At 36.8% G+C, this 15,169-nt stretch overlaps 1 protein-coding gene across 4 annotated transcripts in view; it reads right to left on the minus strand.

Annotated features, from left to right (window-relative positions):
- Nucleotides 1-4,083: 4,083 nt before the first annotated feature.
- The window catches only part of LOC127875871 (inverted formin-2-like), a 149,912-nt gene continuing 138,826 nt past the window's right edge, over nucleotides 4,084-15,169 (minus strand). For 3 of the 4 annotated variants that reach the window (XM_052420605.1, XM_052420607.1, XM_052420608.1), the window contains 7 exons: nucleotides 13,298-13,462; nucleotides 10,470-10,727; nucleotides 7,699-7,880; nucleotides 7,052-7,172; nucleotides 6,598-6,762; nucleotides 6,003-6,084; nucleotides 4,084-4,825 (listed from right to left, as the gene is read on the minus strand). In XM_052420605.1, coding sequence (XP_052276565.1) covers nucleotides 4,722-4,825; nucleotides 6,003-6,084; nucleotides 6,598-6,762; nucleotides 7,052-7,172; nucleotides 7,699-7,880; nucleotides 10,470-10,727; nucleotides 13,298-13,462 — 1,077 coding nt within the window. In that variant the 3' untranslated portion in view covers nucleotides 4,084-4,721. The remainder of the gene's footprint in view (nucleotides 4,826-6,002; nucleotides 6,085-6,597; nucleotides 6,763-7,051; nucleotides 7,173-7,698; nucleotides 7,881-10,469; nucleotides 10,728-13,297; nucleotides 13,463-15,169) is intronic. The other variant, XM_052420606.1, reaches the window with a different exon arrangement.

Here is a 15,169-nt window from a genome sequence, read left to right on the forward strand (position 1 = left end):
TTCGGACCGATACAATATATGAAGAAAACATGATATGTGAGAGCATTGGAGCACAGTTTTTTATATAGATTTTTTTAAAATATAGCAGCAATTCAATGATTGTTTTTAGTCTTATACAGGAATCATGGCAGCTGCTTTCTGAGCAGTCTTGCCTTAATGGTGACGTCAGTGACGTCGCACAGACGAATTAGTAATCCAAATATTTGCATTCGGTACGAATACAGAGCGCTGCTGTCACGCTAAGATCGGCGTAGGGCTATTTACCATCGAACCATCGCCATTTAGCCTCGGTACCTTATCGTATGCCGATGTTTAAGGTCGCCAGATGCACCGTTGGCCTACGGAATTTCGTTAGGCCATCGTGGTTACACATTAAATCCAGAGGACGACATTGTGATAGTGCGAGTACGATGGCGACAATGCGATAGTACGATGACGACAGTGCGACAATACGATGGCGACATTGCGATAGTACGATGGCGATAATACGATGACGACAGTACGATAACGCGATATAGTACGATGGCGACAGTGCGACAATACGATGGCGACAATGCGAATGCAAAAGTGCGATAATACGATGACGACAGTGCGACAATACGATGGCGACAGTCCGATAGTACGATGGCGACAATACGACAATGCGATAGTTTCGCCATCGTACCATCACATTGTCGCCATTTTACCAACGCATTGTCGCCATCGTACTATCGCATTGTCGCCCTCTAGAATTTAATGTGTAACCACGATGGCACTAACGGTATTCCGTATTGGCTTGAAATAACGGCGATCTTCTCGATTCTAAGCCGACGTTTGTGTAACAGTAATACATAAATTTCGCGTGTTCTAGTTATTTGGATTTGATTTACTTAAAGAATTGGATGTATTATATTTCTTGAACACAGTTTATATCAAATATGTCAAGCTTCAACTGGAAAATGTATTTAAATAGTCTATTTATTCATGTAGTGGAAAGCATTCTGAAAATGATATCTAAATAGCAAACATTTCATCTAGTATATCATATTTTAACTTAATGGAAATTTCTTTGTCACGTGTAAAATATGTTTGCCTATTACTCGAGCTACTTAAATAATAATATAAAGTCACAGTAAGTACCAGTAAACACACACGTTTATTTGTGTTTTTTTTAAAAAGAAATTCATAGTTATAAAATAAATCTTTCTTTTTTAAACTGAAACTTAAACCATAATATTAAACACAATTATGAGTAAGTTGTTGATCTTCGGAATGCAACTGAATCGCTATAAAACTGCACGGATTTTTTTAGAACCGACGACCTTTCCCCAATTTCTTCGTTGTAAAACTACGAATGGCGTCATCCTTGATTAAGCGTAGGTCTTAAGGGAGGTGCTTGTCTTTAGTGAGACTCTCGTAATCAGTGACACTCTTGTCATCAAGTGACCTTTGTCATCAGCAAGGCTCTTTATATGAACCATGCTCTTGTAATCATGAAGCAACTTGTCACCAGAAAGCCTCTTGTTAGCAACTTAGCATAGAGTAAAACGTCACAAACAAGGCTCTTGTTATCAATTAGCATCTTGTTATAAGCGATGCTTTGTCATCAGCAAGGCCTTTGTCACCAGTAAAGTTCTTGTCATCAACCAAGTTCTAATACGCAGTGAGGCGCTTTTCATCAGCCATACGCATATAATCCACCCGGCGGTTATAAGCAGCGAGAATCTTGTCATCAGTGTGGCAGTTCGTGTCATCCGCAAGGCTCATTTTCTTTAGACAGGCCTTTGTAATCAGTAAAGCTTTTGACTTTAAATCCTTTAAACTCTTTAAATCAGCAACCCCCTTGTCATCAGAGAAGCCCTTTTAATCTGCCCTTTTTATCAGTTTGGCTCTATTACTCAATAAAGCCAGGAAGAGCATTGCCATAGGCAAGGCTCTTGATATCAGCCAGGCTCTTGTCATAAGGGAGGCAATTGTCATTTCCCAGGCTCTTGTAATCAGGGAAGCCCTCGACAAAAGCAAGGATATGTTTATCAACCAGGCTCTTGTCATAAGCTTATTTCATCAGTAAGTCGCATACATGTATCATTAAACATTTTTGCAATCGAAAATCGATTTTAATTGACATCGATTTTCATTTTTGCCCATCAACTTCAATGGAAATCCATTTCAATGACAAGCAAAATCGATTGCAAAAACTGTTTTGTGAACACGGGGGTCAGGCCGTTATAATCAGCGAAATTCTTGGTGTGGCCGCTTTTGTCATATTTGAGGTCCTTGTCACAAGAGAGCCTCTTATCATCGGTGGGGCTCTTTACATCAGACAGGCCCCTATCGCCATTAAGCCTCTTGTTATAAGTCAGGATCTTGACATCAGTATGGCTCTTGTCCACATGTACGCTTGTGTGACCAGATATTCCATTTACATCAGTGATCCCCTTGTCATCAATGAGGCACTTATCTGCAGTAAGACCTTTTGCATCAGTGAGGCTTTTATTTTTAGTGAGGCTGGTTTCGTCAGCAATACAATTTACATTAGTGATTTCACTGTGTGGCTCCTGTCTACAGTGAGGCCCATCATCATTCAGACTCATTTCGTCCGCCAAGCTCTTGCAATCGGGAAGACTCTTGTCCTAAGCGAAGCTTTTGTCATCATCCAGGCTCTTGAAATTAGTGAGGCCTTTGTCAACAACGACAGCATGTCGAGCTGAATGTAAATAATGCATATAATAATTTAGCTAGCTGAAATATTTACATGTTTGACGTTTAGTGTAATATTGTCCTTTGCCCAAAAGACACAGAACTTGAGTATAACACACCTTCTCCAAATGGTGAACTTTGGTAATTCATTTTTTTAACTAGAGAACCAAGATGGCCCCACCTTTGGAATAGGTGAGTGGCCAGCTCTGAGCACAGGGGTATGATCTGATCAATCTTTGTAGATGACAAGATCCTTAAGGCACATACCAAAGATAAATTCAATACAAAACATTTCAACTGACATCCACGGGCTGAGTCCACGTTGAACACAGCGGCTTGATTTAAGCGTATTTAGTAGAGGAGAACTATATGATGTTATATGACAAATATTTGGCCTTTTTGTTTTAAATCAAATTGTTCGACTGTCGCTACATAAGTGGCCAGTGTTGATCCCAGGGGTATGATTTTAAAATGTTGTAGAGGACCATTAGACATTAATAACATTTATATATACTTCAATACATATTAAAAACATTTGTATTGATACGTTGTACACGTTGAAACTTATCGTTCAAGTAAGAAAATGCTTATTCCCTATTTAACTATATTACGGAATAAGGCATTAGTTGCTTTTTAACTATTCAGCCGCAAAAATATAGTATAAATAAAAACAAATATTAGCAATCACATCATTTTTATATTAAATGAATGTAAAATAAATGTACCGGGTATCAAGTTCGGTTGATGTGAAGTTATGTATATTACGAAGGAGAAAAAGCAAGCTCGGTTTAAACAAGAAATCCTTAAGCAATCGCGAAGTAGACATATATGCGCAATTATCGTTAAACAAATACTCAATGTATTCTAGTTATTTCGTTTAGATTTACTTAAGAATTGTTTGTATTATTTTTCTTAAAACGCTTATATCAAAATGCTAAGCTTGAAAAAGGAATACCAAACTGTTCCGTATTCATTATTTGAATAAGGAATTCGGGACTAGTGTCGTCCCAAATCAGCTTGTCCATTCCGCACAGGCTAACGTAATAAAAAGTATGTAATAGTAGAGGCATATTTCATAGTCGATGCAGTCAGGTTACATATAACCAACGCCGCGATTTTGTAACAGTTGTATGAAGTTATGTTCTGTCTGCTCACGTTGATGCACGTGACAATAATCTAGTTACTACTGCGATAAATGTATGTTCCTTAAAAATTCAGGCAAAGATGACGACCAGTACGTGTCAGTATTTATTTGTACACGCATAAGACTCAATAAAATATAAACAAAACACAATATGCGTTTTAAACAACTTTTTTTTAAAGACCAACACTTTTTGCACAGTAATTAAATAACTTTATTATTAAATAGCAAACAATACGAAAACAAATTAAATTTAACGTGTGTTTAGGTTCTAACAAAATGCTAACTTTTATGCAAAATTGAGAAAAATACAGTTTTTAATAATTCTGATGTAATTTTGAAATCAGATACAGAACAATCATGTATAGCATTTTAAAATCTCGACACATTAACTTAAAGGATTTACAGCGACATTGTTGTATTACTTACAATAATGCATTTAAAACGACGCAAAATACGAATTGTTCAATGGTAAATGTATGATACACTCAACTATCTATAATCGATTTAAGACAATAGTAGCAGCTGTCGATGAATATGTGCATATACACTTTCCGACGGTTTGGGAAACACAAATACGATTGTACATAGATATGAATATTCAATGATACAACCAAAGTGAAATGCATGATGCGTTATGTGTTGAATAAATTATAGATGCACACTTTAAGTTACATAAACTCGTGCCGCATTTTCCGCTCTGTATTATTCAATGTCATGATTTGAACTTCATTGTGTCCAAATAAAATACCACTAACTAATAACCATATATTATAAAAGGAAGATTCATGGAAATTACCGGTGTATAAAACAATGCCATTTTCAATTTTGATTAAAATTGTGTGCCATGAATGTTATGCCTACTTTGTGAAAAAAAACATTAGTTAACAAGTGATCTCGCTCAGTTTTTTTGGCGACTTCGGAGACTGTAGCCCTTCCGGATCTCTACGAGCAGCTTGTCGATAATGCAGCCATCGTCCTCCTGGGAGGGGAGTTTCCGGGGCTCTGAAATACGACCGATAGCTGTGAGAGGAATATGTTATCATCGAACAACAAAATATATATAACTGAGCCGCGAATGACCTGCAGTCTTTTTCAAATATTGTACGAAGTTCGTATTAAAACATTCTAACGTTGGCCCTATTTGTGCAATGTTTTCGTAGAACTAAATACTTTATTTCGATGTATTATTATTGTAGAAACCGGCAATGTGCGTATACTAGAAATGATTAGTGCATTCAATGAATGGAAATTGATCCATGATCTTTGTCTGAACGTTTTCGTGATAACGTACGTTTATGTTAACCATTTTAGTTTTTTTTCATTTCGAAAAGTAAGGCCATGTAAGATGTGAACGGATTTCGACAGAATACATTTTAACACTTATATATTGTACAAACACGATTTTTTAACTACGGATAACTTCAATATGAAGGAATACGTGATTATATTGTAATTAATATCCCATAACCTCATCCACTACGAGAGAAGTGATCCATACAGTTAACCGAAACAATTCTTATAATCCAAGTAATTATCACTAGGCGTTCAACTGTCCGTAATGGAAGTCGTAAGTTCATGAAACGTGATGACGTTGTTCTAGACAGAATTTCACAATTCTCCGGAGGGCAAACAATCTTTTACAGCGCTTTCTGAAACAGCACACGGTGTAGACTTTTACGGTGTCATTAACAGTTCATGCAAAAAATTCCGGTCATTGATCGTATATCTTGCGAACACTGACATGCTGAGATGAAAATCCATTGGGGTTTTGTTGGAAAAACTTTACAACAGAACAGTTACTATAAATGATTGTGTCTTGCACGACTAAAGGGCAAAATAATAAAGCCACGAGGTTTTGCAATTTAAATACAACGCAGACCCTTAGAAAGAAGGGCAAAAAAATTCGCTTATTTTAACCGGACCATTAGAAAAGTGGTTCTTTGATGCTTAGTGTCGTTCGCCAGTAGTTCAACACTAGTCGCCCTCTTAATAAAATTATTTATTCATCAAACGCTGATCTGGTACAAGTTTCTATATACAGTCGGTTACAAAAGCGCACACATACGCACGCAGCAGTATATAAGGATCTATGGACAACAGTGACATCCAGATATAAACCAGTGTGTGGTAGCGCATGGATGCGCAATCAGTATTAAGATAACACGACGCTAGTTACTACCTTTCGGTTTCGTCTTCTCATCTGCCTGTGCCTTACGGATCAGCTCCAGTTTTTCTTCCTGTAGGCGGCGCTGCTCGTTTTCCTGAAAACGTCCGGTTAAGAATGTTGATAGTAATCAGGTTGGCAAAACTAACATCTAGGAATTATCTCCAAAATCTCCAGTCAGACAACTAAAATTTAGTTATATTGCACAACTTGGGAGGCTAGTATAGTTGACCACAAGATGACATATGCAAATATGTATCCACGTGCTAGACGAACCGATTTAATCGATTTAAATTTATTTCGGTCGTAAAAAGCAATTCGTGTACTAGTATACAACCAATATTAAATACTTGATTTCCATAATTATGTTTAGAAAACAGGAAATACCTTAAAATGGTCATTTGCATGATTAAATTTTTAAAGCATGTATAGGCAAGTTTAACGTTTAATTGTTACGTATGATGTTTTAGCTTAAATTAATAGTCTTTATCGTTTATTTCGAAGTGAACACTTTACGGTGTTCTAAATAACCAGAAAAAAATAAATAAAAAGATCCATAATTTAAACGATGAGTGATTGTCGATTTTCATACAGAGGACATGTTGCTGACCTTTTGACATTGCTTGACCTTGGAGCAGAACAAGGTTATCATGCTGAGGAATTCTTCTAATTTGAAGGACGCCTCGTCTTCGCAGAAATGGGCCGCCAGTTTCTTGGAGACCTCGACTATTCCAGCCGCGCCAACCTTGACCTTGTCTAGCTCGACCTTGACCCTCTAAGAAACAATAGTAATTGTACCGAAAAAAAAGTTCCAAATATGTCTATCAAATTTGAATTCATCTTAATAAAGCAAACATTGTATAGCTAGAACACGTTGATAAAACTAGGTTTATATTAAACATATGAATTGACAAGAATGTGATTCGATCTACAATAAACATAAAACAGTAAACATGACCGTGTTTTAATTTACAAAATATTCCATTTTGTAGTTAAAGAGTGACAATTTGTAAAAGGCTGCTATCTTTTACTATATTTTATAAAATATATACAGCATTACAAACCTGTATGAACTCTCGATATTGTTGCTTGACGTCATCCGATGAGGTCGTGAGCATTTTCTCTATTGACATCACAGACGCATTTATCTCGGCTATTTCCGCCGTCAGATTGTCGAGTGTATGCCTTAAATTTTAAGTATTGCATAAAGCTATTCAACTTAATCAGAAATCTTACTGAATACATGAAAACACAGATCTGTATGAATATCGCCATTGGTTGCAAGTATCAGTATAAATTAAGGAATTTCAGGTCCAAATACAGCCCTCACGCCTATGCGAAACTATCTGGTTTAGATCCGGATACAGCCCCATCCACGCCTCGACATACGTACCAGCTAGGAAAGTTCATATTTGGATACATGTTATCGCGCCCAGGCATAATTGCCTGCTAAAAAAGTTCATTTCCGGACACAGCTCTTCACGACTTTTTGTGCACACTTGCTTAAAAAGTGGAGGGCAGGGAACAGTTCCTAAAGCCTAGGCGTACGAGTCTGCTCGGGAAGTCCAGGCCCGCCTTTAGCTCATCACGCCTAGCCGAACCTACCTGCTAAGTAAATTCAGTCCCGGATAGAGATACCCACGCCTAGCCTTACCTACCTGCTAAGGAAGTTCATTTCCGTTTATAGCATATCACGAGTAGGCGTTCAAACCTGCTAAGGAAGTTAAGGTCCGAATCTAGCTTCTCCACAAATGCTATGGCGTCTCTATTCTTCTTCTCCGCCTCGTTAACGAGGTAGTGCAGCAGCGTGACGCGGGGCTTGTTGGCGCGGGTATCCATCAACTTCACAAGGGAGCTCAACCGGAAACCCACGGCGTTGCCGGAGTACTTGCCCTTGGAAATAAATGAGGACGAGCTCTAAACTGATGTAACAGAAATTCTTGGTTTTGATATTAATACGTATGTTATAAAAACACAATCAGTGCCATGACGAATGTTCACTGTGTTTCAATACTATTCACTTGCTGTTTTAAAAATGACGGTTATGTAATGTAGAATATCTTAATAGATTATCTAGATCGATAGGCCTTGTGTTGGGATGATCATATTGAAATGGTTTGCCATAATACGAACGTGAAATATCGTTCATAGGATTTCAAGGCGCAGCCAAAATCAGGACCTCGTACGAACAATACACCTACAGACGGGGACGGGAAATGTTTGAAGCGATTTTCGGACACTGTCTTATCTAACTTTTTCAATTGAACCTTTTGCGCCCATGGTTATGATGAAATTAACCAACGCTGTGCTCAAACAGTTCCTTCATTTTCATAGATTTTAATTGCAGCGGGAGAGACCCATTGATTTATATGAAAAAGCGACACCATTGTGCCATCCTTCAATATTTCCAATTAACACGAGATGCATTAAATGTCTTTCTAAGAAAAGTGAGTTTATTTCTGTGTGTAATATATGAGACCTTTCAACAGACATTTGCACAAGATTTATTAACTAAAAAAATAATACTTTAAGGTCACAATGAGTGTCTTAGAATTTCACTAACGACGTAATTTTTTCTGTATGAAACCCATAACTTTGAGTGAGAAGAAAAACACACTTAAATATACATATAGTTTAAGTTTTGTTTAAGATAGAGTTTGCTTTGAGTTGTATGTGTGCATGACGCGTTAAGCGGTATTTGTGTGTTGTGCTTTGTGATGTATGTTTGCTTTACGCTTTGTGTTGTATATGTGCGTTAAGCATTGAGTGGTATTTGTTCGTTCGTGCGAGTTTTATGTTTGCGTTTGGCTTAGAGTTGTGTTTGTGCTTCACGCTTTTAGTCGTATTTTCGCGTTACGCATACTGTTGCGTTATGTTTGCGTTATGTATTGAGTTTTATGTGTGCGTTATGTTTCGATATGTGTGTGGTGCGTTTTGAGTTGTGCGTGTGCGGTACGCTTTGAGTTGTATTATTTCGTTACGCTTTAAGGTGAATGTTAAGCTATTCACTTGTATGTGTGCATTACGCTTTAAGTTGTCTGTTTGCGTTTCGCATTTAGTTGCATGTGTGCGTGATGACATTGGACACATATGTATTGTAAATTAACATATAATAGTCAATAAGTCATATTATTTAACTTTCACTTCTTATATTTTAATTGCAATATCTAAAAAAAACGTATGACAATAATTATTTTATGTGAAATGGACGATATCGTGTGAGCTAGCAATAGTTATCAAAGGGCTTTTGTTTTTTCTTACAAATATAGTCTATTTTAAGGACGACTTCCTTCATCAATGAAATACCGCCCACGCCGGATCACATTCACTATTCAGGAAATTGATCCAATGTCATTACGGTGGCAAGGAAATTTGCGTAAACCCGGAAGCAAAGCCGCTGAAACGCTGAAGAGTACATTTTTAAACGCAGCACTCGGCGAACGAAAACGGCTGCGATTGCGGGGATATGGCTCAAGGACTTTCTTATATAGCACTGACTAATTGTGGATTATAAAGCTGGGCACCTTTCTTAGATATTTCCAAACATATGGCCCATATGCAGGAATAACTGCTTTGTTGAATCTTCAGTTTAAGTTGCATATCGCTGGCTTACACGGTACTATATTAAAAAAGATATTAGGGACATTCGATAGTTGTGTTAGTTTATTGAATATCATTCACAGGTGCTCAAAGAAAATCATATTGATACGAACGGCGCAACCGCGATTGAACATGTGTATTTTCTATGACTATGATCACGAGTGCATTAAAATCGATAATCTATCGAAACAAACCAATTTTCTGTTCATATAATACTTTTACATTTTACATTTTTGTATGTGTATTATAAGTATTCTTTAATGACTATTATTTGATATTTAATGTTATGTTGTTACGTCTAGTTACGTGACAGAGAATAGTGTGTGAATTTAAAAATGAAGATGATGTACATTTGAATAAGTTTGAATAAGTAAATATGTCTGTCTGTATATCTGAACGTCATTTCACTGTATAAGTAAACAGTAAAAATTATGGTACTGCTATTTGTTAGGTCTCAAACAGAATAACATCACTGATATTTCCCTATCAACTATGGTAAAGCCTAGAATAATATAATTAACAAGTATTTATTATTTGGTTGCTTATGACATAGGTCTCGATTAAAAATTATTTTTTATAATGGTAAAACGGTTGTATACTGACACCTTTCATTGTTGCAGGGAATAAGTAGTAGTAGTACAATCGAAATAAAATTTGATGTTCGCATACACGCTATGGATAATGATAATGTGTTATTGAAGTGTTATTGAAGAATGCATTTATTTTAGATGTGAGTTCGAAGCCCACTGGAGGCGTGTTTCAGGTCGTGTTATAGAGGTCATTTTTTATATAGCCTAATTAAACAGTGTTATATTTTTAAAAGGCAACGTTGCAGTATACTAGAAACAAATATACAATGTAAAAGTGTGAAACCCAACTTACAGCATTGATGAAGTTGCCAGTGTGAAGAACATATCGAAGGAAAACTTTCAGGGAATCATTTTCCATCAGAGATTCGCATGTTTTCATGAACATTGCAATGAGCGGTTTCATTTTATCGACAAAAACCCCAAAGTCGAGCCTTAACACCATAGCGTCTATTCTTAGACGGTACCCATCAAGGGCGTACAACTCTAGATAGAACTGTTCAGCATTCCCAAGTTGGTCCTTGTCACCGGTGTATTCTAATATGGGTCTCATCTGCAATGAAGAAGTTTTTATTATATTTGCCTGCGAAAATAACCAATACTTATTGGTTTTCACTCGTTGATCTCATAACAAATGTCTGCCATAAAATATCAAGATATTTCTGAAAATAGACTAATGTGAATGACGAACTTTCACGAATACGCAAGTTTCAATTTAAAAATAATATTGACGCTTAATTATTGTTTCTCGATCTTTAAACGCGCCCAAAACTGTTATGCTATATAAAATCTTCCGACAACAAAAAGTGCGATACGAAGGTTAATTAAAATAGGAAGATCCTAAAACAAGAAACATTGGTGTTAAAACGTTAACATACAAACATTCTGCAATTTGTAAGAATATTAAAATCGTTCCAATATGTCATCTTGTTGCGTTTTACGGATGACCTTGATTCAGGATGCGAATGCCACTAGGAAAAGACTAACGTCGTGCAAAAAGGAGTCTTATCCCAAAGAGGCAAGTGTAGATCCAGGCTAGTCTGCGCATCCACACAGTCTTGTCAGGAGCTACCCTGCTCGCTGATGTGATACAAAAAAACCTTTATAGCGGACAGCCTATCCCCTGGCAAGAATGCGCAATTGCGCAGTCTGTTCTGGAGGCTGACCGCATAAGGCAAAATACACATTTTCGCGTGATGAGGCTAATAGGTGCTAAAAATAGTTGTCAACTTATACACACTCATACCAGTGGATTATTGACGAACGAAGTTGCAGTTCTATGCTACACCGTTTCCATGATTGGAACACTAATGGACTCTGTGGAATCGGTCTGTATCAAACATAATGTCAATTTAGTTATGAGAACATAGAAGATAGATCGCGGATGTTTAGTAATCCCCATTGGGTTTACAAAATGTATCTGTGTAATTATTACTTCACCACAATTACAGAGTTTTTCACCGGTGTATAACAAATATAGATAATAATAGGTTAGTGTTGATTATAGATCAGGTTTATCATGCGAGGCTTAGAAAACAAAAAGCACGAGCCTTGGCGAGTGCTTTTTCGCTTTCGTGCCGAGCATGATAAACCTGATCTATAATCAACACTAATCTATTATTCTATTGATCCCACTTTTTATTTTGTAAACCTTTTTGTTTAAACAAAATTAGTTTGACTGGATAATGTCGCTGGATTTATGACGTCATTTCGTCGAAATATTGACGTCATTTCCTGCCGTTGATTATAGATGATATTTAATCAACGGCAGCCAATTGTATAAATATGGATAACTCTTATCCAGCGGATAACTTTTGGTTATCTTCAATTTTAGGATATCTTTTTTGGTTAGCGATTGTATAAAAAAAATAGTTATCCAAAACGGTTCACGTTCTGGTTAAGTTTTGGATAAGATTTAGCCAAGATATTTGACGTCGTTGGCTGCGGGGCTTTAATCAACCGAATTCGCTGTAAAAGTGGGATAAAACAGTAACTGCGATGCTCACTCATTTCGACCAATTGGTCTCTACGACGACAAGTATAAAAGCCCCAATCTTTTGAACCGTTGGCTCCTACGAAAGCTTAGGGACTGTCAACCACGACGACGAAGAAAAGAAAAGTTGTAAAATACCGTATTTTTGTATAATTATTAGTTTATTTTTATTAAAATATCACGACTGGTACATTACATTATTTGAAAAAAGTTCATATTTTCAGTATATTCGGTAATAAAATTTCGCGATGTGAAGTCGAACGTACATCGCGAAAATAGGTTATATAACGATATACACACTATACATAACGCAAGTAGATTGATCATTATATATATAAAATATATACAATTCACTACGCATGCACAATTTGAATTCCTGGGTTTACCACGTGACGATGATGATCAATCTACTGGCGTTATTTATTGTTAACTGGTAGTTACCTGGTAGACATTCCCAGTAAAATTTATTACCGAATATACTGAAAATATGAAAACTTAAAAACTTTTTTCAAGTAATGTAATATACCAGTCGTGATATTTTAATCAATATAAACTAATAATGTTAAAAAAAATACGGTATTTTACAACTTTTCTTTTCTTCGTCGTCGTTGTTGACAGTCCCTTTAAAACTGAGCACGGTTGTGCGTTCGATAACACCGCACGTGATACAATATTGGTGTTTGGCAGTCAAAATAAGATACATAAAAAGTGAGGTTGCGTCATATGGGTTGATTAAGATTAGTCAACAACAGTAGTTACTGTGTATTCGAGTATTGTGAGAGACAAAATGGTAAAATCCGCTCAACTTCCCCGCAATTCAATTTGTGCAGATAAAGAATCAACGCCGCTTACACTTGATCGTTCCTTAATCACGCTCAACATAATTGCTGTTACTGTTGCATATCTTGACATGTGTCGCACACGCCGAGCTGAGATATGCTTATTTTTTTTTAAACTTTACTGCGTTGGATTGTGTTATCGAAGACAGAAAGATGAAAACAACATACCGTCCACATCAAGATGTCACCCACATGGTGATTTGCTCTGAACTATCTCCACGTATTCAAGTATCAATTGAATCGAATCAAACTTCTACATGCCTAAAGTAGTCATCCCATGCGTATACTCACATCCTCTGCATCCGGCAAGATTTTTTGGAGTCCCCGGAGCCTCTCGTTGCCGATGTTGGTGTCGTTGCCCTCGCGTATCATGGCCACGATTTTCGGGTTGTGCTCCTTAAACTGCTTCAGAAAGATGTTCACAGACATGCTCTTTTTGTTGTCCAACAGAAGCACCTACCAGGAGAAAAACCGCTATGGACTAACAGTCAGAAGGTTTAAGGCAGTATGTTGTCGCTTACAAGATTTACCGCTGGTATTGTAATTTTCTTTGAAAGGAAGTATTTCCTTTGCCCAAATCTAGTTTAGGCGGAAAGTGTCGTACCAGAGCTGCATTTGGCTAATATGGAACGACACTTCCCGCACATGCATTAAACCCCGTATTCCCTGAGACCGCTTCATTTATTTAATTAGTTTCCGTACTGGATTAGTATTAAATTGTTTTGCATAAAAATGAACCTTATAGCATCGTTATTCTCGAGAAAAGCTTGCACGGAAAAAACAACGAATGAAATATCAGAAACTTGGGAGGCGCACAATTCATGCGTACGGAGTTCTTGAGTAGCAGATTCATGTAAGCAAGCTATAACATCGGTTTTAATGCGTGTGCATAAAGTGTCGTTCCAGATTAACATGTGCAGTCCGCACATGCTAATAAGGGACGACGTTGTCCGCATTTATGGTTCGTTAAACCGAAGTTCTCAATGAAAATTCAGGCGGAAAGTGTAGTTCCAGATTGCCTGTTCGGGCTGCGCATGCTAATCTGGGACGACATATTACGCACACGCATTAAACAGGGTGCCGGATAGCGTGACTTTGTGGGGCTGCCCCTTTCAACTTTCATGGATGTAAACACGACGGTAAGTGGTGCTTTATTTCAAATAACTTTAAAAAAATATTTTTCTTAAGAATTTTAACTAGTGCATAAAATACAGATTTTTATGCTGCTTATGGCAATGTGAAATACATCGGAATTACTTTATTTAATAAGTCTGTGTTCTTGTTCAAAAATTCGGTATCTACTGCATTCATTGTACACGGCTATGCTTGACGCAACGTGAAATGTTGTCACCGATTTCAGACGTTTTGCAGGATTTATTCTTATACCTTAAGATATCGGCACAAACTGGAAGAAAAACTGTCTTTTATGTACTAAAGATTTTTGCGAATGATTTTCAATAACTTGAGATATTTGCAAAAATAAAGTTCTTAACGGTGTGTTAAGCTCAATAATTAATTTAGAAACTGTAAAATAAAATGTGTTTATATAAAATAAAATGTGGTCCGGTCGTGTAAAAATAAAAGTTAAATCGGATTTACCTGTATATCCTTATTTTATCAAGCCTTTTGCGTTCCTTTAACACGACTCATAATTCCTAGAACCACTAATCCCAACTATGGGTAACGCCCTCGTGATTATTTCCGTCACATTTCACGATTGATGTTCTTCTTTAGCTTCAGAGTTTTCTTTTGTTATTATAAAATATTTAATTACAAAGAATATAGGACACAAATAAGCAAGTTACGAAACTTGACATACTGTATTTAAAAACTTCGCGGACCGACGGTTGGTAGAGATTGTGCTCTGCCAACATGTTTACCGTCATGGGTAGGTTCTCTTCGTTTATTCCTTAGTGGGTAGGTTCTTTTGTGTATACTGTTGTGGGAACGTTCCCTTGTTTGTACACTTTCGTGGATACGTTCTGTTTGTGAATACCTTATTGGATAGGTTCTCTTTGTGTTTACATTAGTGGGAACGTTCTGTTTGTGTATACCTTAGTGGATTGGTTCTCTTTGTGTATATCTTTGTGGGTAGGTGTTATTTATGTATACCTTTGTAATTAGGTTGTGTTTGTGTATACCTTTATGGGAAGGCTTTATTTG

The sequence above is a fragment of the Dreissena polymorpha genome, chromosome 4 (assembly GCF_020536995.1).
Source record: "Dreissena polymorpha isolate Duluth1 chromosome 4, UMN_Dpol_1.0, whole genome shotgun sequence".
NCBI lineage: Eukaryota > Metazoa > Mollusca > Bivalvia > Myida > Dreissenidae > Dreissena > Dreissena polymorpha.